The following is a 26,705-nucleotide window of genomic DNA, read 5'->3' on the forward strand; positions in this document are numbered from 1 at the left end:
CTTTTTTTAACTTAAATGAACATTATAATATTCTTATATTAAGTGTTTAATAACTTTCAAGGCAGATACAATTAAGAAAACCTTTTTTACTTAACATGAACCAATAGCATAATATTCTAGTATTAAATATATTAAACAGTCTGAATATATAACTTTCAAAACACATATAAAATTGTTTCTACGAGGAATTAAAGTACTAAGTAGAACTCGTATATCATCTTATACCCTTGTTTTATTAAGATCCTTTTACTTTCAACACTATAACTTACAGGCTATTAGAGTCTCAACAGTCTATTTCAGCAGAAATGCCACCAAACAGTATCAAGCAGTAGCTGATATGTCCTATTGTACTATGCAGGGGAAAAAATAATTGGCATCAATGATGTGGGGAAATCACCAGTTCAGCAGAAAAAGAGGTAACAAAAAGGTCTTACTTTAATTTGTTGACCAATATGTTGCCATCCAGAAAAATGAAACAAAGTAAGAAAAATACATGATCTATACTGCAGGAATGTAAAATTTCACTGCAAGATAGATAATCTCTTAAAAATCTAGTTTAATATAAGATAATAATAAAGGTTTTATAAATATAGTTGCTTATAGTATCATTACATTTTGCATTTTAAAAAATATTTCTAATATTAGCTACAGATTTCAATCGAGTTCCTTCGGTGTTTCTCCAGACTCAGATACTGGTGTATCTGCAATGAAAGAAATGAAAAGATGTAAATATATATTAATCAACTAAAAGTACAATTACAACATAGTATCCGTTTTCTTAAAAGTAAAATAACAGTTCTATTACTATTATGTTTAACTACATGTTTATAAACACTGCCTAAAATCTGCACAAAATTAAGAGCATTCTTAGCCAAGAAAGCAAAATTCATCCAAGCTAACCCTAATTATGTGTGCTGTGGTACATTTTTGGAATCTTGTCTATCAGTATCAATATGACGTAATATGATGAACATTTATTAAGCTTCTACTATGTGCCAGGCATGCTGCTGAACATCGGGGATACAAATAAGATAGAGAAAGATAATCACTGACCTCGAGGAGCTTACAATCAAACGAGAGAAGACAATACACAAAAAAAAGACAGAGGGATGGGGGGGCCTCCCGAGGGTAAGGGGTGCCACAATGATGCTGGAGTCAAAACCAAGCAGAATAACTGGCGCCACACAAAGAGATGGCTGGGATTCTGAATCCTCTACAATGGGAGGCTACGGCAGGAGTTTTTTTGTTCCATCCTGCATGCTTCCAATCAAAGGGGCAGCAGCAACTGAGCATACTAATGAGGGTGTGAGTTCCGAAGCTCAAGCAATCTGCATGATGAGGAGTGAAACACGTGCCCAGTCAAAGTTCAAAGAACTATTTAGGGCTGTTCAAAATCAAAAGCAGTTAACAATACACTTTGAAAAGAGCCATAGAATAAACAATGCAAGTTTAAGTTTTTCTATAATTTGAGTTAAACAGAACCAACTGAACCTGATCAGACAGGACCTAGTTTTCCTGTTTCAGGTTCTTCTAGTCAGAGTTCTCAAAGCTTGTATACTTCAGAAATGTTATTGAGTCCACTGTTTTGTGGGTTTTTCTGCTCAGTTTACTCATGTAATTTGGTATTTCTATTACTATAGCCCCTATTCAAAGTATGCTAATAGCTTAGTTTTCTGAGACCAGCCTTATGGCAACCCCAACCAACTAGAATGATTCCAAATTCAGAAAGAAGGGGAAGAAAGTGGCAGAGAAAGAACCTTTCCAAAGTGATTAGCAATGATAAGGATAAAAAAGATAAATGATAAAACCAATAGGCTGTAATTTGGTGGCTCACTGGGACATGGGAACTAGAGGCTTTCTGTGATCAATATGGAAGATTTCTAGCATTCCACAGCAATTCAAATAAAAGGACAGTCAGCCTCAGGAAAGTGGCAAGACAGATAACAGCCAGATTCTCCAGCAGATAGGTACATCAGATTCTGACAACAGGTATCAGGTGGAAGTAAATGTAAGCAATGGGAAACTAGGCAAACATAGCAGCCATAGCAGCAATCTGGCCAGGGGACTGAGAATCTATGGGCAGGGTCCTCATGGAAACTGAGGGAGGGGGAGAAACACTAGAATACAGTACTGGAGAGCAAGACATAGTGAACTAGGTAAGGGGGCAGGTCATAACAAACAATACAAGAATCTAGTTACTGGAACTGAAGTACAAAATAAAACCAGAACCATTAGTAAGTCTGACTTGATGCGGAGACACAATGCTGACTATAGCCACTCATCCTTGTGACTACTGCTAATGGCTGTTGTTCACTAGTTTCATGACTTGTCTTCTAAATGAGAATGGATCGACTAAAAACGGGATTCCTAATATTCTCTGATAACATCTTCAGTGTTGCAGCTTTTACTGTAGTAAGTAGCCGGATAATTGGCCTAGCAATTAGAGACTATGTTTAGCATCAAAACATCTCAAATGGCTCTACCAAAATACCTCATGTTTCTCTACGAGTCCTAGAAAACATAAATGATGTCACAGAGTGAGTTAATGCTAGAGAGAAGAATAGACTCACGCTCTACTTAGTTTCCACTTACAAAAATATACATACTTCAAAATTACAAGTACAATTCTAACTAAACCGATTATTGCTTTCAAAAGAATAAACATCTTTTCGTTGCAGAGGGATTGTTTGATAAGCCTATATTCATTCTGATACTTTAGTAATATGGTGAAGACGTAGAGTAGCAGTAATTTCACAGGTTACAGGATAGTGAGTTCTCTCCAAAGGACTAAGTCACTAAGTCTTCCTAAGAGTTAACCACAATCTTGGTTTGTGAATTTGGTTGGGATGGGTGAAATGCGAAGGTTCACTGTTCTTTTTCTTCTTCTTGAAAACAGACATGTAGATAGTATCAGCCAGAAAACCTGGTTTTTTCCTGGCTTTTCTTCCTTTTCTGGAATCTACTGGGACCCTTTCATACACTAGTATATTCCATTTCCAATGCAAGTGATATCTCCTCACCCATTATATCAAAGGTGGGGATGAGATAAGAATAAGCATTTTTTATATTGTTTACTTTGTGCCAGACACTGTGCTAAGAGGTTGGTTTTTTTTTTTTGGTGAGGCGATTGGGGTTAAGTGATTTGCCCAGGGTTACACAGCTAGTAAGTGTTAAGAGTCTGAGGCTGGACTTGAACTCAGGTCCTCCGGATTCCAAGGCTCTATTCACTGCGTCACCTAACTGTCCCTGCTAAGTGTTTTTTATAAATGTCATCTCATCTGATCCTTACAAAAACCCTGTGAAAGAGGTGTTATTATTGTCTCCATCTGACAGTTGAGGAAACTGAGGCAAACAGAGGTGAACTGACTCGCCTAGGATCATACAGCTAGTTAACTGTCTGAGGCCAGATTTAAACTCAGGTCTTCTTGACTCCGGGTCCAATGCTCTATCCACTGTGCTACCAGCTGCCTCCAAAGGTGGGAGGACCAAGCAGGCATGTCTACACCTCCCCATCCTGGCACTGCCCTGACGCGTGAAGCAACGGTGGGATATGAGTTTGGTACAACAATGTGAGAAGTCCCAAGGGGCAGCTTCTTGTAGGACCACTGTCCCCCATCCTGCCCTTTGCTCCCAAGAAAACCTCCAATTCTAGCTGAGTCTTTGTCCCCCAGTGACTGTCACCGGAACCTGTTTGGCTTACCCTTTCCAGATTCTGATTGTATCCCTCTGGCATCTCCAGTTAAGCAAAATAGCCTCACTGGTTAAATAAAGCAAATAAAGCCCTATAGTCGTGTATTACCAGTCAATTTGATTTGATCAAATGAGATAATATTTTGAAGTGCTTAGGACAGTGCCTGAATAGTCCACACTATATTGAATTCTGTTGTAAAGTCCCAGCAAAGGAAAATCTTAATGGTTTTGGACAGCTAATCTGGTACATTTTCCAGATCAAACAAAAAGAAAATATAAAGCCACTTACTTATGCCTTTAGCAATCATATCATGTTTTCCAATTTAAAAAGAATGTGAATATTTGATACTAAATTTGACCTATAACCTCAGAAACTTAGCGGCATTTTTAAAAACTGATGTTCAAATTGCCTTCCATAACAAAATATGAAAGCTCCAGAAAGCCACCCACAATATTAACCAAAGACTTTAGAGATATCACACAGCATAAAATACTCGACCTTCAGGTTTCTCAGGACTTTCTGGAACCTCTGAATCTTGAAGCAATGGAGTAGTCACAGATGACTCAGACGCCTCTGAAATTTTAGATGTTGGTGGAGATTTTTTTCCTGTATCTCCACGATGTTGTAACCACTCATCCTTATAACCATTGCTAATTAGTTTGGTGAAGTTCGTTGGTTCATTGTTTTTGTGACCCGGCCTCAAAAAAAGGAAGAAAAAGACATATCTAAGTATAAATATCAAATTAAAAAATAAATATTAAAATAAAGCTTTTTTCTTTGAACATAAAATAGCACTGGTTATAATAAAATTATGAAGACACTGAAAAACTACACTAGCTTGTACATCTACTGATTCTATTACTCTAGTGATAATACTAGATTTGATATGACTACAGGTGGCCTATAGACAGGAGTTTCACACTCCACCTAGCTAACTTTCTCTTATATCATTTGCCAATGTACTAGTTCTACCCAGTATAACTGGGCCAGGTGCTGGTGAAAACTGCCATATCAGGAAGTCTAGCAACTGACTTGGTCAGAGAATCTCTTCCTCAAAGGATGGAGTGGTGGGATGGACAGAGGATTTCCATAAACATAAGGGCTTACTCAGGGCTAACACCTCTAGATGATCTGCCATAAAATATTAATTGCCACAAAATCAAATGTAAGAAATCAGCAAAGTGTCAGGCAAGCACCAGGCAGTGTTTGGAGGCCTCTATACTCCTCTTGACCATGTGAAAATACATCAGAAAGGAAAAGAAGTCTGTACCATATATGTTCTGTTGCCGGCAGGTTGTTTTGCTTTCACTAGGACAGCAGAAGAATGCTGGCATTATAAAGACTGGTCTTTGTTTCAGGAAGAAGTCTGGAGTCATTAAAAGGAGCTTTGCCTATGATCACAGGGCCCGACTCCGTCATGGATAAGACTGGAACGAAAAACCTCCTGACTCCAAGTCTGGCCCTCTATTCATTATGCCCTACTGCTTCCTGGCAAACATGAAGCACATTAATTTTAAAAAGTAAGCTGAACAGCATAACATAACAACACAACAAAATGCCACCATGGGTCACATTCAACTTTGAGTCCTATACCCTTCCTCTAACGACAAAGCTACTAAGTATTGAGGAAAAGGCAAGATTGTTCCCCATGACAACAACCTCAAAAAGTCTGTGTGTGTTCATGTGTATATATTTATACGCACATGTCCACATACATGTAGGTATATATGCACATATTATATATACATGTATACATACATGTATATATTATGGCACGCATGTATATTACTGTATGTATGTGGCAACACACATATGCTCTATAAATGCTATTCGTATCTGTGTACTCAAAACTTCCTAATATAGCCCATTTGGTAACTCAAATGGATCTATGATTTCATTCAAACGCATGTTCCCTCAAGTGGTCAGATCACAAAACACTCCTAAAGTTACAGATGAATAAAAGGATGGTTCACAGGCTTCTACATGGAAAGACAGATAAAGGATTTGGCAGAAGTGATTTTATCATGCATCCAAGGTCAACAAGACATCATATTAAAAATAACAACCACTGAATAGCACATTACTGACTTCCTATCACCACAAAATCTTTACGAGAATAGTCTGCACATGCACTGAGGACATCATCCTTGATGAAGGCATGAGAAGAAAAAAGGAGGGCCGTTGCAAGATACAATCCAGAGAAGACTGCACCTTTATAGTTATATAACTAACCACAAGGTAGATAGAACACAAGATCCCACTCAGCTTACACTTGTTGAGAATTTATTTCCAACTTTAAGGCCTTCCTCCAACAAGTTATCTCTCGTTCATGAAGTAAAAACATGAGATTCCTTTAAAAAAATCTAAGGCTGTAAGTTTTATGACCTTCTGATTGTTATTATCAGGTGAAAAATTAAACATGGTGAAATACGATTGTGCCAAAATTATTTGACTACTGAAGATGTCTAACGTAGGGTTGGCATGAAAGAGGAATTCCCTATAATTAGTGAGGTTCTTCATATGTCCCTCTGTAGGAATTGTACTGACTGCATCAAGCCTGAGAACACTGTAGAGCCTCCTAAATAAGATCCTTACTCCCTCTAAAGAGTCTGACTACTCTTTCCACACAGGGGAAAACAAGTGGATGAAGAATGCCAATCAGCCAGATTATGACATGCAGGAGAACAGAATGGAGGTGGTCCATTAATACACATACGTGGGGGTAGAGACTAAAGAGATAATACAATGGGTCCAGATCTGAAGAGGAGAATGAGACCAGGCTGGATTACTTTAAGGAAGCTGCACAGTGCTTTTAGTGATACCAAGCTTCTCCATAAAAGTAAAGTCTATCTTTTTAACATCAACATTCCTTTGGTATTGCTGCGTGACTTAAAGTCATAAAGTATTAGTTTCTGAAGAATTAAAGTTGTGAATAACCAAAGAGCAACGGAAAGGTAAAAAGTGGGCGTGAATAGGCCACAGCAAGAGCTGCCAAGAAGAAGCTGAGTACACAAGATCCCTGGAGAAATCTAAGATGAGAAAAGTAGGTGGAGAACAGCTATGCACCCCACTGGATTCTAATACATCCGGCAACTGAGAGGAAGATTCCCAGGACACTGTGTAGACCTCATCTGAAGCAGGCATAAGAGAACACAGACAAGCCAAGCTGAACAAACTCTAAAGGTATGGCCAGTCTGAGACACGTGCTACTGCCATGAGGGCTCAGAGATCACAAAGCCATCAAAGTAGGTAAGCTGGAGATATTTCTCTTTATCACCACCCATCTGCCACCTGTTCCCTTGTCACATAACTTATAAAAATGGTTAAATAAGCATAGATTCCTAGGTATCATTAAGTAATTCTCTTTCCAGAAACGAGTTTAACTCAAGTTTAATTTGAGTTTCCCTTTATCTCCAGTCTTGAAGCCAATTCTCATCTATATGAAAACATTTCAGCAACCCATGGTAAGGTAAGTATGGATATTTTAGGATGATGATGATGATGATTATTATTTTGTTTTTAGGCAATTGGGGTTAAGTGACTTGCCCAAGGTCACACAGCTAGTAAGTGTCAAGTGTTTGGTCTGAGGCCAGATTTGAATTCAGGTACACTTGACTTCAGGGCTGGTGCTCTATCCACTTTGCCACCTAGTTGCCCCGGGTTTGTTTTTTTTTAAATAACTTTTTGGTATTGGAATTTGTCAATGGTCTTTTGAAAGTTTTAACAAATTAGGTCACAGATTCTCAGAATTGGAATGGATCTCAGAAGTCATTTAGTCCTCAGCATCCCCAACAAATGGTCCCTTGAAAACTTCCAGTGACAGGGAACTCAACTACCTTACAAAGCAACCCTTTATAGTTTGGGTTAGTTCTAATTGGTAGGAAGGTTTTACTGCTATCAAATAGAAATTGGCCTGTCTCCAATGTTAATTCAAAGCAATTAAAGATTTACTAAGCATTTTTTATGTACAAGGCATTTTCTTTATGCTAAGAATACAAAGACAAAAAATTCTACTCTAGTCCTACCCTCTGGACTTAACCAAAGACCTTTAAAAGCTTAAAGACAGCTATCACTTAATCCCTTCAATTATTTCTTCTCCAGACTAAAGATAACTAGCTCTTTCTAGAAATCCTTGTATAGCACAGTGGTCCCTTCACCACCCTGGCTGCTCTCTTCTGAACACATTTCAGTTTGTCTGCGTCCCTGCTAAAATGTGGTGCCCATGACTCCACATAATATTGAGATGTGTTAGACCAAAGCTATCACCTCCCTTGTTCTGGACACTCTTGTTCTATTACTACAACCTGAGATCACTATTCATTTTCTGACTATGTCTTAATTTGACTCTTACTCTCCTGGCATTACATTAACATTTCTCCCACAATCTTTCCTTTACATCCATAACTCCCATTCCCTGGTCCTTAAGGAGCTGATTTTCAGGACACATGTATAAGACTTCACATTTATCCCTATTAAGTTTCATCTTATACCTTTCGAAGAACTCAAATAGACTGGTAATACATTACCTTCCCTTTATAGAAATCATGTTTTCTTTCCCTAGTAAGTTATTTTTATTAATGAGTTTAATAGTTCCATAATTATTTAAAAATAAAATTATATAAGTGAATTATATAAGTGAATACGAGGAAAAGAGATAGTGTACAGATTCGAGACAGCAACTAGGAGCAATCTGAATCAAGTCTGGTGAGAACCGCTGGATCAGTCTGTCATTGGATAACAATTAGGTTGTCTAGAAAAGTGCAAGATAAATCGAAGCTACAATAGTTCTTAAATAGGTTATATTGTAATCACATTCTAGAGCACATATCTACAAAACACAAAGCAACAGACTACAAGTTTAAATACTGCAAACAAAGTACATGAGTGTGGAAGAGATTCATCATACAAGCAGACAGTGTGGTTGGACTAATGACAAAAAATTACAGAAAATGCATTTTCAGCTAGGTTTTGAAAGCAAGAGAAGTATAAAAATGAATGGAAATCAATCAACAAGCATGTAAGTGCTGATAATTCTATGCCAGGCACTCTGCGAGGAGAGCGGCAAGCATTTCAGTTGGGAATGGCACATAAAAATCCAGAAAGCAAAAACATTCAATGTCGAGAGACACGGTAAGAACAGTGTTGTTGAGAAGCAATTAATAATAACAGTTCTGTTTCATTACACGCAAATGGCTAAGGATAGAATCAAGACTCAAAAGTTTATTCAAAGAAAATTGACATTAATCTAATGACTTACACAGGAGGGAATGAAAACCTATTCCTTGCATTGTCTTTAGAACCAGCAGTAGATCCTGCTCTGCTTGCATACCTTGAGTTAATTGCTGGCAGTTTCACCTGTGTTAAGAGAAACACGTAGAACACTAATTTAGTAAAGACATTCAGAAACCACATACTGAGAAAAAAAAATACATAACAACAGTAAAAAGATGGAAATCTGTCTTATCTGCGATACAATACCTATAACACTACTGATGGTCACAATTACATACCATAAGAATATTCTTTGACAATAAAATCTCTTTAAAGAAAATCCCAAGGTACACCTCCAAAAGGGCAAATTCTGAATTAGAAGACATCAAGACACTATACTTTCAGCTCATTTTAACCTGTACGAGGACACAACACACTTCAGGCCATTTCAAATGAAGAATTTATGAATGATCATGAAAGGCAATGATGTATAATTTGTCTCTCTAGTACTCTAATTAATAAAGTGGATCAACAAGACTGGTTTGCCAAAGGTTGTTTTGCCTATCTATATTAGGAATAAGAAAGTTCTGTAGCCCTAAGTGCTATTGTTGGACCAAGTAATGTGTACGGCTAGAACAGGACAGCCAAAGGTATAAAAGAATCAGAAGGAAAAGAAAAAGAGATTTAAAAAATAATTAGAACTTTTATATGAGAGGGGAAAAAAAGGAGATATAGTAGCTAGCTCAATTTGTTGGCAGGGGAGAAGACTTGTTATTCATTCAAGTAATAATTAGTAACATCATTATTATAGGTCAACCCAATCTATATTTAATTAGAATAACTCAGAGTACTTTTTGAGTGAGTCACCCTTATTAATGAATAACGAGCATTTTAGATGCTAAACGTAGAACACATATAAGAATACCATCAGAGCAAATGGTTTTGTACAAATAAGGTTATATTCGACTTCTCTAGACTTTAGCATAGTGCTTTACACATAGTAAATACTCAATAAACGCTTTTTCATTCATCCTGGATGTTGCATACTAAAACTTTTTTAATGGTGTAGATAGAATTTTGTTGTACAAGATAAAAGAATAAACACCTTCATCAGCCCATCTAAGAAATATGTTCTACTAACAGTATTTTTATTGTAACTATATTTGTACAATGTTATTAGACATTGATTATTTGTACAATATTGAAATTTGACATGTTTTTCCAAAATGGTGCTTTTTTTTTGGTGAAAGGTGAAAATGAATGAAGAAGAGGATAAGTAAGCCTTCATCAACAGTTCTCTTTTCTATCTATTGATCTTGCTGGCTATTCCAGCTTCAGTCACTGATCTCCCCAGGCCTGGTAACACCTCATCAGAGCAAAGCCTGGTCCTGCTTTTTGGCTTAAACAGTCTTCTCCTCCCTAGTTGCTATGATACCCAGGAGTCAAATGTGCTACTACCAGACCTTCAACTGCAGACTGCCCTCAGTTATAGCAGGGTGATTTTGTGGGGGCTGGTGTAGCTCTAGTCAGAGAGGGAAAAGGAAAGGGGAATTCCAGGTGAGAACGACAGGGAATTTATGTGTATGCCATAGGCCCAGAGTAGTTGTTCTTAAAAGTAAGTCGGTAGTAGTTAGGAACAATCTATATCTTCTTTCTTCTATATGCTATTCATTTTCCTTCTATGTCCCTAGTCTGTGTCTAGTCTCCCCATTATAATGGGCAATGCCATTAAATTACCGTAAAATCAATGTATCATTAGGAATTGCTCCTCATAGTTAGTCAAATTGTCAAATCTCATTATGCTCATTAATATTTCCCCAAATTAAAAGCTGTCAGAATAGGTGTGGAAAAAAATAGGCATACTAAGCAGAAACTAGGCATAGAATAACATTTTACACCAAGATAAGGTCAAAAGGGGTACATGACTTAGACATACAGGGTCAAACTATAAGAAAATTAGGAAAGCAAGGAGTAGTTTACCTGTCAGATCTATGGAGAAGGGAAAAATTTATGGCCAAACAAGAGATAGAGAACATCATAAAATGCAAAATGGATAATTTTGATTACATTAAATAAAAAAGTTTTATGCAAACAAAGCCAACGCAACCAAGATTAGGAGGGAAGCAGAAAGCTGGCAAACAATTTTTACAGCCAGGGTCTCTGATAAAGGCCTCATTTCTAAGCTATATAGAGAACTGAGTCAAATCTATAATATAAGTCATTCTCCAATTGATAAATGGTCAAAGGATATAAAAAGGCATTTTCTTTTCTTTTTTTTTTAAATGAGTTTATTTTATTTTATTTTATTTTTGCTTTTAGGCAGTTGGGGTTAAGTGACTTGCCCAGGGTCACACAGCTAGTGTCAAGTGTTTGATCTGAGGCCGCATTTGAACTCAGGTCCTCCTGACTTCAGGGCCGGTGCTTTATCCACTGCGCCACCTAGCTGCCCCTAAAAAGGCATTTTCACATGAAGAAATTAAAGCTAACTATAGTCAATGGAAAGATGCTCTAAATCACTATTAGAGAACTGCAAATCAAAACAACTCTGAGGTACCACATCAACCTATCACATTGCCTAACATGACAAAAGAGGAAAATGATAAATGTTAGAGAAGATGTGGAAAAACTGGAACGCTAATGCATTACTTGGTGGAGCTGTGAACTGATCCAACCACTCTGGAAAGCAATCTGAAACTATGTCCAAAGGACTATAAAACTGTACATACCCTTTGATCTAGCAATACCACTACTAGGTCTGTATCCCAAAGAGATCATAAAAATGGGGAAAAAACCCACATGTACAAAAATATTGATAGTAGCTCTTTTTGTGGTGGCAAAGAATTGGAAATTGAGGGGATGCCCATCCATTGGGGAATGGCTGAGCAAAATGTGGTATATAAATGTAAAGAAATAACACTCTTGTTCCATAAGAAATGGTGAGAAGGTGCATTTCAGAAAAACCTGGAAAGACTTGCATGAACTGATGCTGAGTGAAGTGAGCAGAACCAGAACACTGTACATAGTTAACAGCAACATTACACAATGACTTTCTTTGTTAGACTTAGCTCTTCTGAGCAATACAATGATCCAAGACAATTCCAAAAGCCTCATGATGGTAAATGTTATTCACATCAAGAGAAAAGAACTATGGAGTCTCAATGCAGATTGAAGCATACTTTTTTTTCTTTCTTGTGGTTTTCCCCTTTTGTTCTGCTTCTTCTTTCACAACATGACTAATGTGGAAATGTGTTTAATAAGATCGTACATGTATAACCTACATCAGATTGCATGCTATCTTGGGGAGGGGGGATAATTTAGAACTCAAAATCTTATAAAAGTGAATGCTGAAAACTAAACATAAATAAATAATTTCTGAAATAAGCACACTAATGTATTGTTGTTTTCTGGGGCTAGGCAATGGGGTTAAGTGACTTCCCCAAGGTCACACAGCTAGAAAAGTGTCAAGTACCTAAAGCCAAATTTGAACTCAGGTCCTTCAGACTCTAAGGCCAGTGTTCTATCCACTTCGCCACCTAGCTGCCCCTATGTACTGCTGTTATAGAGAGGAATTGGTCCAACCATTCTGAAAAGCAATTTAGAATTATGAAAAGAAAATTAATAAAACAGCCATACTCTTTGATTGAAAGATTCCACTGCTAGGCATATAGGTCATGGGCAAGGACATCAATGACTAAAAGAAGTATCTCATATACACAAAAATATTTATAGCCACACTTTTTGTGGTAACAAAAAACTGGAAATAAAGAATATGCCCATCAATTGGAGCATGGCTAAGCAAATTGTAGTACGTACATGCAATGGAGTGTAACTGCGTTTTAAGAAATGATGAACAGATAGAAGCAAAAATTGTTTCCAAATAAACAGAAAGAGGAAAACAAATTACACGATGACTACATCAATGTAAATGGAAAGAACAACAAAACAACTGAAACTGAATTCTCTGAAGTTATATTGGACACTCAAGGTCCCAAGGAAGAGATATGAGAAGACACCTCCTCATGGTTCTTTGTAGAACGGACCACAGGTGTGAAATACTTATATAACATTAGATATTTTTTCGATGAATTGGTTTTCCTAAATTTTTTTCTTTCCTTTTTACAATTTTTCCCCCCTAAAACTATAAGAAATGAGTACAGAGGAGGAATTCTATGGGAAAATGTAGGTGATATAAAAACAAAGTATCAACATTTTTTAAAAATGTATTAAAACATTTTCTCCAAATTTCCCTCTTTATTCTTTTAACCATTGCCATATTCCAGACACTAGACATATCAACTAGATTTCTATAGCCAGCTATTTTCTGGCCTCTTGACTCCTAGTACAATCTGTGTTTACTAGACTCTAAAAACTACTGCAATTTTTAAATTTCATAAATTTTATATGCCAACCTTGCCAACTCTTTCCTCTTGAAGATTTTTCAATTTCCTAAGTAAAAGAAGTAAGATCCCTATTGCTGTTAAAAGTCTTATATGAGACTCACCTTATCACAGAATTTCCTCTTTTTCCCTTGCCTGAACATCTGGTTCCCTTGAGGCACATTTCAGTACTTTACTAATCATCCTCCCCTTGTCACAAAGACTCCTTCCATGATTTGCTTCCTGCCTCAAATATTCATCTAGTACCAGATAATCAAATTCTTACCCTTCAACCACTTGAGAAATTCCTTAAATAACAGTTTTTCATAAAGCTTTCTCTAATTAGAAAAGAAATGGAGACTTCCCACAGTTCTAAGCCCCTAATATCTTTATCATTCACTACTCTAAGGACACTCATCTCACACATAATGTACATTTATTTCTATACATTTATTAAATCTCTCTGTACATACATCTTTATACATTTATTAAATGCTCATTAATTGTTGCATCTTCAATGTCTTTGATTCTGTTTCCTATCTAATTTTAGCTTGCTCTATATGAGCCAGGGCCAATGTCTTTTTTACTTACCTTTTTATTGCACCTAGAACCAAAGTATAAGATAGGTACATCACAAATGCATCTCATGCTATTGCTAATAATTACAATTGTCTTTACAATTTCTCTAATGATGATATCATCTTCATATATCCAAGCTCAGTCCAATGGAACTGTCTAGTTCTTTGTCAATTCAGCATATTGTGACAACATGATATAAGAATTTTACTTTTTGAGTGATTATTTCCTACGGAAGGTCAGTCACTCCAGTCTGAATAAAATTTCGTTATTTGTCAACTGGAGAGAGTATCTTCTTCATTCTATTTTCCATCATATTTTATGTGCTGAAGGGAAAAGATGGATTTGTTATATAAACCACTTTCCACTGAAGGCCTCCTTTAATGTCTCATCATGGCAAGGAAGGGAATCTTCGTTCTTGAGAACCATGCCAGCGGACCTAAACTGTGGAAGAGTCTACCAGCTGGAAAGGCTTTGAGGTATACAGTCCCAATGACAGCACAAATCCTATAAATTCTACTAGTTAAAAAAAGACTTGGATTAATAAGCCTTTCCTGCAAAATATTCAAGTGAGTTAATCCTCAGTTACATTTTAGCTTAAATTAATTTAAGGGGGCTTTTAATTAATGGCCAAATGAAAGGCAAAAATTTGGAGCTAAGGGTTGCCTTATTCTCCAGCTATCTTGTTATCAACAGGATTTAACATCTTTAGGAACTAACCTTTGTAAATGATGAAGATCTATTACATTAAGAGCTGCAAGAGAAATTTTTTCCCCCTTTTTATCATTTTTTTTGTGCTAAATGGATAAATTCAAACATTATATCACTTTGTCCTCCCTAGATCAAGCTTTGGTTAGTTGAAAGTATTATAAAAATAGATGCATTTTGGGTGGAGCAAAGGAACTTACTTGCCTCAAGAAAGCAAGCTTTAGAAGAAATTTTAAAGAGGCACATGATTATGAGTTTGAAATTCACCAAAATACTTAAACTTCAGTAAAATATACAATCTGCATTCCGGTAGAAAGTGAAATTCTTGCAGGCAAAGAGGGACTGTCTTCTTTTTGGGCCCTGCATCTCCAGTAAGGAGCACAGTTGGGAGCACATAGTGGATACTTCTACATGTTTGTTGAATCAACATGGAATATTAAAAAATCAAATAACATTGAAGCGATATTTGAAGCTCCTAACATAGTTTCTGAAGCGCACAGTAACAACAAAATCCCAGCTCAAGACGGAGTCACCTTTTTTTTCTCCTTTTCATGCTCCTCAGCTTCCCTCTGCCAAACTGTTTTCATGTCAAAATCAAAAGGCCCCCTTTTGGATTCATAGTTACCATTGGCCTGATCAGGGTTAAACTCTTCATAAACCATATACTCTGGCATGGAAGATACATGTATTCTGCAGAGAGAAGAAAGGATTTAATAATTTCAAATAAAAGTTCAAAAATGATGTTTTCTCTCTATGAATGCCTCCCCTCTTATCCTTTTCTCCTTTCCCGCCTCCAGTCCAGCACCTGAAGTCCACTCTTCCCTTCCTTGTCTTGTGCAAATTGTGGTCTATCTTCTTTCCATCACCTAGTCTTTGGATATGGGATGACCCTCCAGAAGATAAAACAAAGTGTGCCACTTTAAGGAAAACTGATAATGAAAATTAGAACTACCTTGGGCAGGAGGGACTTAGCGCGTGGGTAGAATGCTCAAGAACACCAAAAGGACTTGGCAAACAACACGTATAAATAAAGGACCTATATCAAGTTTGAGAATATCTTGGATTTACATAATACCCTTTTCACTAAGGCACCCAGTAACTTTAATATAGGCTATCATTTATTTCAAGAAATATAAGCTAGGTATATAAAGGCATCATTCTAGAAACAGAGACTATGAAGCACTGAGTTAATTACTAAGGGTTATATAACTCTTCAGTGGCACAATGCTAGAACACATGGAAGCTCCTGAACTTCAGGGCTGTATTTTGATCAGTTCTGCTGCATCTCGGCAATAACTTCTTCCTTACAAAATATTTCAGAATCATATTTAATTTGACAGTCGTGGTGAATGCACTGGCTTATTTTGCCTTTCAATTAAAATGTGGTTAAAGAAAACTTTTTTCTCCCTCATGTGGGTAAGCAAAAATTTAAGATGAATTCAAGCACACTTACTCTTTCTGTTCAGCAGTTGGTGGTTTACTGTGATGAGTATACCATTCAGGCATAGAATATGCAACAGGAGAGCCTTTTCTTGAACCAGTGGCATAATGTTTCAATAAATCTTAAGTTAAAGATTAAGACATGATTTAAGTTTCTTCATTGCCAAGGGGCAGCTATTATAAACATATCTGGCTACCAGGTATGGCTATAACCATTGAAAACGAAACTGAAATTAATGGTTGTTCTTTTACGGTTGTTTATCATTAAAACGTTCTGTAGATAACACTGACTCCTACTATGTTTCTGAAGACATAAGACTTTGAATAGGCAAAGGTCAAATTTTAGAGATAAAATTCATCTGTTTTTCTAAAATACAGCTATAGCCTTTTAACAAATGTTAGCAAATAGGCTATTACTTAATTTCCAACATAAACACACAGCTAGTTTCCAAAATATTTACACAAAAAGCAGACTGAGTTATTATATTTTTTTCTCTTGATATTTACATTCAGAACTGATTGTTCTAACATCTTAACTGGATAATTACATTTTAAGTAAACAAGAATATATCAGAGTTGATTAAAATTGGCCAGCTTTTAAAACTCATTTACCTATTTTACCTCAACAAAGGCCCACTCCCCTAATGAATAAACTCCAGTCATTCTTTATCACCTCTTGGATCAAACAAGATGACAGATTTAGAGCTGGAAGTGACTTTAGAAGCCAGCCCTTTATTTTGCAGATGAGGAAACTTAGGTGAAAGGGGTTGCGATTTGCCCGAGGTTACACAGCCAAGAAAATGTCTGGGGCAGAATCTGAAACCACTCTGTCATTTAAAAGCCTGACTCCAACCTATCTTTCCAGAATTATTATATACTGTCTGCCCCACTGCTCAGCAAAGTACTCTATGATTCAACCAAATGGGCCTCCTGACTGTTCCTTTGCACAGTGTTCATTTCTTGGTACCCTTTGCAAGGGCTGCCCCTCAAGCCTGGAATGCACTTGCTCTTCACCTTGACCTCTGAGAATTCCTAGTCCTTTTCAAACCAGCTCAACCACTACTCCCCTATATAAAGCCTTTCCTGGGGCTCCCAGCTGCTATTCTCTACAACCAAATTATCATAAATATCTTTTGCATGTTTGGGGGTACGTGTTGGCTGCCTCGGGGGGAGGCCTTGAGGGCAGGAGGGGCTTCATTTTTGCCTTTATATCACCAGCAAGTGGAACAGTGGCAGGCACATAGCAGGTGGGCAAAAAGTTCTTGTTGACTGACCAACAAGGCCTGAAGGTAGTTGCTTCATAACTAAATACAGCATTTGGGAGTGGTATTCAGAGTTTCCCTGAAACAAAGCCCATTTCCTAACAGCAGAAACAAGTGATACTATTCTGGACTGAATACAAGTATGCAAAGATGTACATTTAGGACGGCCAAGAGAAAACTTAAAAGTTGTACACTGTTCTCTGTAAGGTGAAGAATGAATTAAAAGCGATTAGAGGCTATCTGTATTTTCAGTGAAGAGCCAACACTCAGTACCACATGTAATTAATGATGAAGCAACTTCAAGACAACCGTTAGCATTTACACAGCGCTGTACAGTTATCCCATTTGATCCTCATAAAACACAGGTAAGGTATGTGCTACTATTATCCTCATTTTATAGATGAGGACACTGAGGCAGATAAATATTAAATGACTTGCCCAGGTCACACAGCTGATATAATAATATCTGAGGCAGAATTTGGATTTAGGGCTTCCTTCCTGACAAGAGGACCAACACTGTATCCACTATGCCACCTAGGGGCCAGTTCCAAGAAACCTCAAAAATGCTCACATCTTTTAACAGCCACATCATGTTCAGAGCAATTCAGATTACTCCAAATTTGAAAAAGTTAAATCAAAAGCTGGGAAGATTTAAAAGAAAAGCTGGTGAAAACCTTTATATACAAAAGTGAAAATAGTTAATAGCAAATGCTTTTATTTCAAAGAACTTAAGAGTAAATATCAGGCCATTTAAAGTTGGTGAGAAAGCAGGGTTCAAATTACTTTACATGTAATTAATTTTCCTTGAAAACATCTCACAAAATAATCCTTGAATGAAAATGCAAAGAAATAAAAAATACTAACACAATGCTCCCCAAAAAAGATTTCAGAGCCCTTTGAGTCAGATATGTCTAGTTATAAAACAGTATGATAACCTTTAGTCTTTGGCTAAATCAAGCATATGTAGGTTTCATATTTGTTACGTAGTATTCACCCCTCAAACAGCACTGAATAGCTGGTATCTTGCCTAATTACTAACATGTACAGTCCAAAAAAAAATGAGGAAAATAATACGAAAGCAAAACATTATTGGATTCAAATTTCAGCTCTGACAGTTATCACCTGTGTGACTTTAGGGACGTTACTTCAACTCTCTGGGATTTGGTTTACTCATCTGCATAACTTACATGGTTCCCTGTAGCTGTAAATATATGATCCTGTTAAAACTGCTTACAAATTGGAGGGCTTGATGATGGTAGTATTGGTGAAGTTTATAAAAGTCCAGAAACATTTTGGCAGTTCAAGCAGATCATTCTTATGAAGTTCACCAAGTCATAATCAGAAGTAGAAATTACTGCAAACTTTACTATAATGGCTAGGAAATTGGTTGGGAAAAAAAAAAGAAGCAAACTTCCAAATTTTAAAAAGAAGTTTAACATTGTTTATTCAAATAGTTCACTTCAAGTAATGAGTTAATTTTTTTGATAAAGATTTATTAATTTTGCTTCTCTGAAGAAATAAAACTCATCTGCACCAACTATATACAAATTATATGCCAACAAAACTGAGAATCTAAAAGAAATGCTACAAAAATATAAAATTCTCTTGGGCTGCTAGGTGGTACAGTGGACAGAGCACCAGCCCTGACATCAGGAGGACCTGAGTTCAAATACAACCTCAGATCAAACACTTGACACTTACTGGCTGTATGACCCTGGGCAAGTCATACTTAACCTGAATTGCCTTAAAAAATTTTTTTCAAATTAACAGCAAATAAAACAGAGATCTTAAAGTTCAGAAAAATATCAAACTTGCTATAAAGAACTAGAAAAGGAAAAAACCAACACCAAACAAACCCTAGTCCAGATGGATTTATATTTGACTTGTAATAAACTTTTAAAGAATAAAATTCTTTATCAAAACTCCTTTTGTGAACCAAATGTAGTCTCATTGTATTTTTATTTTTTCATTATTTCCCAATTACAGTTTGTTTATTTTTTAAGGCAGGTGGGATTAAGCGACTTGCCCATGGTAACACAGCTAGTGTCTGAGACCAGTTTGAATTCAAGACTCCAGGGCTGGTGCTCTATCCACTGCACCACCTAGCTGCCCCCAAATGTAGTCAATACTTAAACTAAGCAGACAAAAGGACATCTTAAAGTTAAAAACATAAAAAACTGAAATGTCAAAAATCTTTCCTTCCAAACCCTCCTTCTTTTAACTTTGCTATGACTGGGGGATCACTATCCTCCCAGCAACTCATTCTCAAAACCTAGGTGTCATCTTTGACCCCTCACTTTCTCACCCCACCCCCCATATCTAATCAGCTGTCGAGTTCTATCATTACCACTATATATACGTATATGTGTGCATATATATATATGTGTGTGTATATGTGTCCGTGTGTACACACACACACATCTCTCTTCCCTCCTCTGAAACCCTGTACCCCAATGCAGGTTCTCTTCACTTCACACCAAGACTATTATAATAGCCTGCTGGCTGGTCTCCCTGTCACAAGTCTCTCCCACTCCAGTCTGTGCTCCATTCAGAAATCAAAGTAATCTTCCTGACTATGTCACACATCCCCCTTCCCCCCCAATTCAATAAACTCCACCGGCTCCCCGAACAGGCCGCGGTACATGATTGTAATGGAGTATTATTGTGCTATAAGAAACGATAAGCGGGATGATTTCACAAAAACCTCAAAGACTTAAATGAAGAGATGCAAAATTAAGGGAACAGAACAAGGATAACATTGTACACAGTAATAGCAACACTGTTCAATGAAGAACTGTGAATGCCTTAGCTCTTCTCAGCAATACAAAGATCCAAAACGATCCTAGAAGACCAATGATGAAGCACACTATCTGCCTCCAGAGAAAGAAATGATATTGTTCGAATAAAGACTGAAGCGTGTTGTTTCTTACTTTCTTTCATTATTTTTTATTGGAGTCTTCTTGTACAAAATGACTTATATGGAAATGCTTTACGTAACTGCACATGTATAACCTATATCTGATTGCTTACCATCTCAGGGAGGTGGGAGGGAAGGGAGGGACAGAATTTGGAACTCAAAACTTTAAATAAAAATGTTAAAAAATTTAAAAAAAAATTAGTCCTAGGGAATTGCCTGGGGAACATATAAGGTCACACATCTAGTGTCAGAAGTGAAATTTGAACCCAGGTCTTTTAGACTGTTATCTATGCCATGATATCCCATCAAAAAAGATACTAAACTTAAATTGGTTCTCAAGACAAATCAGCATGGTTCTGAGAGCATCCATGATGCTCTGTACCACCTCCCAAAGACACAAAATAAAACTTTTTAACAGATGCAAACTTTTATATTAAAGAAATTAACTAAAAACAAAATTTCCCCCTTTGTTAAGCCTCCTTATCACAATTTATAAAAAATAACATCTCTAAAGAGAAATAAAATTAAAGCATATGAACTTATTCACCAGGTCTGCCGCCTTGTTTCGCAAGTTTGACATATTCTGAGTCAGTGTCTTTTATCCAATTTCTTCGGGAGCCAAATGTAATCTCATTATGTGGCTCTGCAAGTTCACTCAGGCCTGGAATCTGGGATGTTGGAGGAAGGGCAATTTCTGAGGACTTCTCAGATCTTTTCAATGGAAGATGGTAATACCAATCTAGAAATAAAATACTGAAATTAGACTTAAATGTAATTAGTTGTGTCTACTAATTAGTTTCATATTTGTTTATACAACATACTAGATGGTCTCCAGAGAGGACATCTGATAGGTGCTAACCTCAAATGAGATAGATTGCTTTATCTTTCTTACATACTTATTCTTGTTCTAATTTATACAATGGCTTGTGAATACCTATTTTATTCACCACATTAGAGAAAGGAAGTATCATCTTTCGTTTTATATTCATAGCACCTGGCATAATCCCCTGCAAACAGTAGATTTAATGTTTGTTTGCCTGAGTTAAAAAAAACAAAAGAAATGAAAAGCTACAAAGCAGATCTGTAGAACTACTAGTTCTAATTTTTCTAAAACCTAGTATGATGTTGACTGTGATACTTAAATAAATTATATCCAATTAAAAAGCTTCAAGTACCTCCCTTCTCCCAACTCATTTTTTACCATGTGAATTTTAAGTTTCTTTAAAAATTATTATTTTGGGGGCAGCTAAGTGGCACAGTGGATAGAGTTTCAGCCTTGAAGTCAGGAGGACCTGAGTTCAAATCTCACTCAGACACTTGATACTTACTAGCTGTGTGACCCTGGGCAAGTCACTTAATCCTGACTGCCTCACCGAAAAAAAAAATTTCTATCTATATAATTTTGATTCCTCCAGGCAGACACATTGTCAAATTGTTCTATGCTTCATTATTCTCTTCTATAAAAGTAAGAATATAAATGAACCACAAGTTATATATAGGATACATCCTTAAAAACATTATCTTATCTTATAATAGCATATAACTAAAAGCATTATGATGCTCTTCAAGGTTTCTTTCACTTACTTAATATGTACTTACACCCAGAGAAGATCTGGGTCTATAGGTCATCTGAGATTTGAAAAACTTCTATTTTAAGGACATTTAAATAGAAAATACTAGAACAGAATTAATAGCCTAAATATCTCTTCCTAATCCTCTACAAGTACCTTATAGTTTTAGCCAAAATGGCACTGTATGCTGTTCATACAAGATGTCCCTAAATTTTCTGCCTTTTTTTTTTAAAGGCAGCTGGGTTTAAGGTCCTCCTGACTTCAGGGCCGGTGCTCTATTCACCCAGCCACTTAGCTGCCCCAATTTTTTGCCTTTTCTCAGGCTATTTCCTGACCAGAATATCCTCCCCTTAACATTTCTACCTTCTGAAATCCTACTAACTGTTCAAGACCAAGATCAAATGGACAAACCACCTTTTGCTCTCTAGGCCTCAGTTTTCTAATTTGTAAAATGAGGAAAAGCAAAAAAGTTATCTAAATTCTGTTCCTGGGAGCAACTAGGTGGCACAGTGGTCAGATCCAGCCTTAGATGTATCCTAGCTGTGTGAGCCTGGGCAAGTCTCACCTCCGTTTGCCTTAGTTTCCTCACCTGTAAAATAGGGATAATAAAAGCACCTATCTCCCAGGGTTTTTGTGAGGACCAAATGAGACAATAATTGTAAAAACTCGTAGCACAGTGACTGGCACGTAATAGACACTGTATAAATGTTAGCTTTTATTATTATTGACTATAATTATTTTGGATGTATTTATTTTCTCTCTCATTAGAATGTAAGCTCCCTGTAAATGGCGATTGTTGTCCTCTGTGCATCTATCCCCAGTGCCTAGCAGAGTGTTTGGCTCATTGTAGGTACATAACAAATACTTATTAACTGAATTACTTTAATTCAACAGGTTAAAACTCAGAGATCTGCAAAGAAATGGTAGGTGAGGCTGAGGGACGCTCTCATTCTTTTTCTTTGGGTTGGAGTGTGGTAATTGGAGGGATTAGAGGGGATAGGGAAAGAGGGAAGGAAGGGCAAAGAGATTAAAGTTAAGAATTAAAATGAAGGTAATTTCTGACTTGCAGTATGTGTTGGGAGACACAACAAACTGTTGGTTTTTCATAAGGAAACTTAAGGGGAAAGTGAGTTTTCTACAAGTTATTTACTGTATTTGGAGAACTGTCACAATATACTTGTTTTGTTTGAACCCAGAGGCTAGAACTAAAAATAATAGGTAGAAATTATAAAGAAGAAAATGTAATTTTCTTGTGTAAAGAGAAGGCTCCTAACAATTAAAGGTCTTCAAAATCGTACTGGGCTGCCTTAAGAGATATCGTCCTCACTGGAGGTCTTCAAGCAAAAGCTGGAAGATCACTTGCTGAGCATATTGTTGTAAGCTAGAGAGTAGAGAATGTTTCTTTTTTTCTTTTCTTTCTTTCTTTTTTTTTTTGTATTTATCCCCTCCAGAACCTAGGACACACTTGTCACATAAGTGCTTAATCAATCAATAAAAACTTATTCTACCTTGATTGATAATTGATCAAAAGAGGACAGAAAGTTTCCATTTATCTTCTCCTTAGAGAAGAGCATTTTATTTCAGTGGTTAACTTTCACTTTCAAACCTGACGATGCGCGTGTCACAAACATTTAAGACAAGAATAATGTAGTTTGGAGGGAAGAACCTAACTAGTCAAGAAGGATTTTTCTGGTGAGATGAGAAACTTATTCCTAAAGAGATAATTCCAGAAGAGATCAATAAAACCAATTTCAGAAAGTTCAAGCCTTCTCCTTCTTCCTCCCAATTTATATGATTCTTAAAAACAAAAGAAGAAATCAATTTCAAGTGTAGAAAACAGCTAGCTCATGAACACCATACTAATCAGACCTGGAGCAAGGATTTCATTAGAGGCAGCTTTACTTTGTTTCACTTTGAACCTGTTATAAGTCCTATTGACCACAAAGGGCACTAGAAGAGTGTGGTTGAGATGATACATAAGATAATGTAATGTGTTTACTAATTACATGTACTTAGTCATACATACAATGATATATTTAGTAACTATTAAAGCTTAAAAGTGCAAAAGCTTTTGGGACAACCTCTTTAAATCATTCACCCCTATCACCAAACACAGTAAGTAATCTATCCTTTACCCATGTGCTACATGTTCTTTATTAATTTAAGAAACATTTATTAAGCACAAGTTCTTAAGCTACTTAATCGAATTTTACACAACCATAGCACCTAGGGTCTTGAAAAGGGAAATCAACAAATTTTTGTACGATATTTTAAAAACTGAAGTCATCTAAAATTACAGTAGGCTACTAAAAGTTGCTTGTTGGGTCAAAGATTTCTTAGATTTTTTTCAGAGAAACCATAGCTCTGGAGCTGGACGGATCCTTACACATTACGAAGCCTACCCCTCATTTTACAATCGAGGAATTTAAGGCAAGAGAAGTTAAGTGCATTGTCCAAGGACATGCAAGGTCTCACAGCACTAGGATTAAGGTGGCACTGTGTCCTGATGCATGTCTCTTCACACAGGGAAAGTCACGTTTTTTTCTATTTTACGGACACGGCCCAGAGACATTAAAAGACCTTCCAAAGGTGAGGCAAGGTCTAGGTGGCGCTAGAATCCAAGTGTCCTGAATCCTGGTTCAGTGTTCTTTGCACTCAACTGTAATCACTCATACATTTTCTGTCTTCTACCATTATAACAGTATCATTTGTAACACTTATAAAATAAGAACTTAATGAGGAATGGAAAATATTTCATTTTCTTTCTAATTTAATAATTCAATAAATATGTGTTGAATAACTACTATGTGAAAGTTATTCTGCTGGGTCTTTTTAGGAAATAAAGACAAAGAGGATATATACAACCTTCCAGGAATTTGTAGTAGTGAGATAAGACAAGTTCATACATAAAAAACTGTAATACAAGGCAGAAAATGATAACCACCAAAAGAGGGACACAAAGTGCTATGGGGAAGAGGGAGGAAGGGAGAAATTACATTCTTGCCTTTTTTTTTTTTAAAGATGGAGTACGGGGTGGATACACACAGATAAGTTGATGGTACTGAAGGTAAGCCTTCAAAGACGACTAAGATTTTAGCAGACAAAAATGCCAGAGGAGGATACTCCCAGTATGGTATGAACAAAGTCGTGAAAGTCAGAAGATACTGGCCGCTACAGGATGAGAAGGGAGAGTGTGTTAGTGAGTAGTGTAGCTTGGCTTTAACACAGGGTAGGATTAGGGTACAACTGAGAGACAAGCCTCAGAAAGGCAGTTTGGAGTCAGGGCATAAAGGCTATGGCTAAGAATTCCAGGCTAGGGAATTCTGATTTTATCTAGCAGAGATGAGAAACTCAAAGAATTCTGAAATTAACAATATCAGAGTTTTTATTCAGCACCATGAGTTTGCCACAAGGCACATGGAAGCTAGCATAGCACAGTGGATAGAACTTCTTTCACGGTCAGGAAGATCTGAATTGAGTTCCACTTCTGATATATATTGGTTATGTGACCTTGGGCAAATTACTTTACCTCTTGAGAATACAGAAACAAAGAGCAGGTGCCAATCTGAATTAGTAGTGAGAATTTCATCACTGGGTGTTTCCTATACTAACTGGTTAGGAAAAATTCTGATATATTTGGTTATTTTTAAAAAAGAATCTGCTATTTTTCTGAAGCTGCTCTCCCTCCCCCTTCTAGACAGAAAAGACATATTGCATCAAAGAGAAACTAGAGGATCTTACAGTAATCTAGGGCTACTGGTGGCAATACAGTCTACCATCAGCCTGTGAGTCAGATGATATGAGTTCCAGGGACAGCCTCTCTTTGACTAACTGGATAAATCACCTACTTTGTCTGGGCCTCAATTTTTTCATTCATAAAGTGAGTCTGACTTTAGCTCTCTTTCAGGTTTGACTGTGTGAAATACCAAGGGCCTGAACTGGTATAATGCCAAGACATAGGAAAATAAGGGATAGACAGATACAAGACAGCCAAAGAAAACTGTTCCACCAAAGGGCTACAAAAATGTGCATGCCCTTTGATCCAGCAATAGCACTTCTAGGGCTCTATCCCAAAGAGATCAAACAAATGGGAAAAGGATCCACATGTACAAAAATATTCATAGCAGCTCTTTTTGTGGTGGCAAAGAATTGGAAATTGAGAGGATGCCCATCAATTGGGGAATGGCTGAGCAAGTTGTGGTATGTGAATGTAATGGAATACTATTGTGCTATAAGAAATGAGGAACAGGCTGACTTCAGAAAAACCTGGAAAGACCCATATGGTCGGATGCTGAATGAAGTGAGCAGAACCAAGAGGACTTTGTGCACAACAACAGCCATGTTATGCAATGACTAAGATTGTTAAACTGAACCCTTCTGAGCATTACGAGGATCTAAGACATCTCCAGAGGCCTTGGGATAGAAAATGCTGTCCACATCCAAAGAAAGAACTATGGAAGTCAAATCACTATCACCTTCTGTTGAGTTTTGTTTCATCTTTCTGATGGTTCCTCCTATTGGTTTTAATTTTTACTTACAACTTGACTAATGTGAAAATACGTTTAATGGGTATGTAAATGTAAAGCCTATATCAGATTCTGTGCCATCTTGGGGAGCGTGGAGGAGAGGAAGGGGGAGAAAACTTTTCAACTCAAAAGCATATGGAAGTGATTGCTGATAAATCAAAACAAATTAATTAAACAAAAAAAGAAAACTGTTCCAGAACGCGTTCTATCATTTCTCTATCACCTCTTCCTCCTTGTCCTCTTTCCTTTCCTACTTCCAGTCAGTCTTTCCCTTATTTTCTTCTCTTTCCTCTCTCTATTAGAAGTGAGAGTTGTAGTTAAAAGTTGAGGAAAAGAGTAAAGAAAACCATTTCACTTGTTCTCTCCCCCCTCCCAACTGTCCAACCCCATTAGAAATTACAGATACCAATCAACACAATTGTTAGAA

General features: G+C 36.8%; 1 protein-coding gene across 4 annotated transcripts in view; it reads right to left on the minus strand.

Annotated features, from left to right (window-relative positions):
- Positions 1 to 212: 212 nt before the first annotated feature.
- CUNH7orf57 (chromosome unknown C7orf57 homolog) overlaps positions 213 to 26,705 on the minus strand; it is a 28,283-nt gene continuing 1,790 nt past the window's right edge. For all 4 annotated transcript variants that reach the window (XM_020977767.2, XM_078152273.1, XM_020977765.2 and 1 more), the window contains 6 exons: positions 20,729 to 20,920; positions 16,016 to 16,124; positions 15,096 to 15,252; positions 8,949 to 9,046; positions 4,190 to 4,389; positions 213 to 701 (listed from right to left, as the gene is read on the minus strand). In XM_020977767.2, the coding sequence (XP_020833426.1) occupies positions 655 to 701; positions 4,190 to 4,389; positions 8,949 to 9,046; positions 15,096 to 15,252; positions 16,016 to 16,124; positions 20,729 to 20,920 (803 nt within the window). In that variant the 3' untranslated portion in view covers positions 213 to 654. The remainder of the gene's footprint in view (positions 702 to 4,189; positions 4,390 to 8,948; positions 9,047 to 15,095; positions 15,253 to 16,015; positions 16,125 to 20,728; positions 20,921 to 26,705) is intronic.

This window comes from Phascolarctos cinereus, unplaced genomic scaffold (genome assembly GCF_003287225.1).
Source record: "Phascolarctos cinereus isolate Bilbo 61053 unplaced genomic scaffold, phaCin_HiC Scaffold_4;HRSCAF=312, whole genome shotgun sequence".
In the NCBI taxonomy this organism is placed as follows: Eukaryota; Metazoa; Chordata; class Mammalia; order Diprotodontia; family Phascolarctidae; genus Phascolarctos; species Phascolarctos cinereus.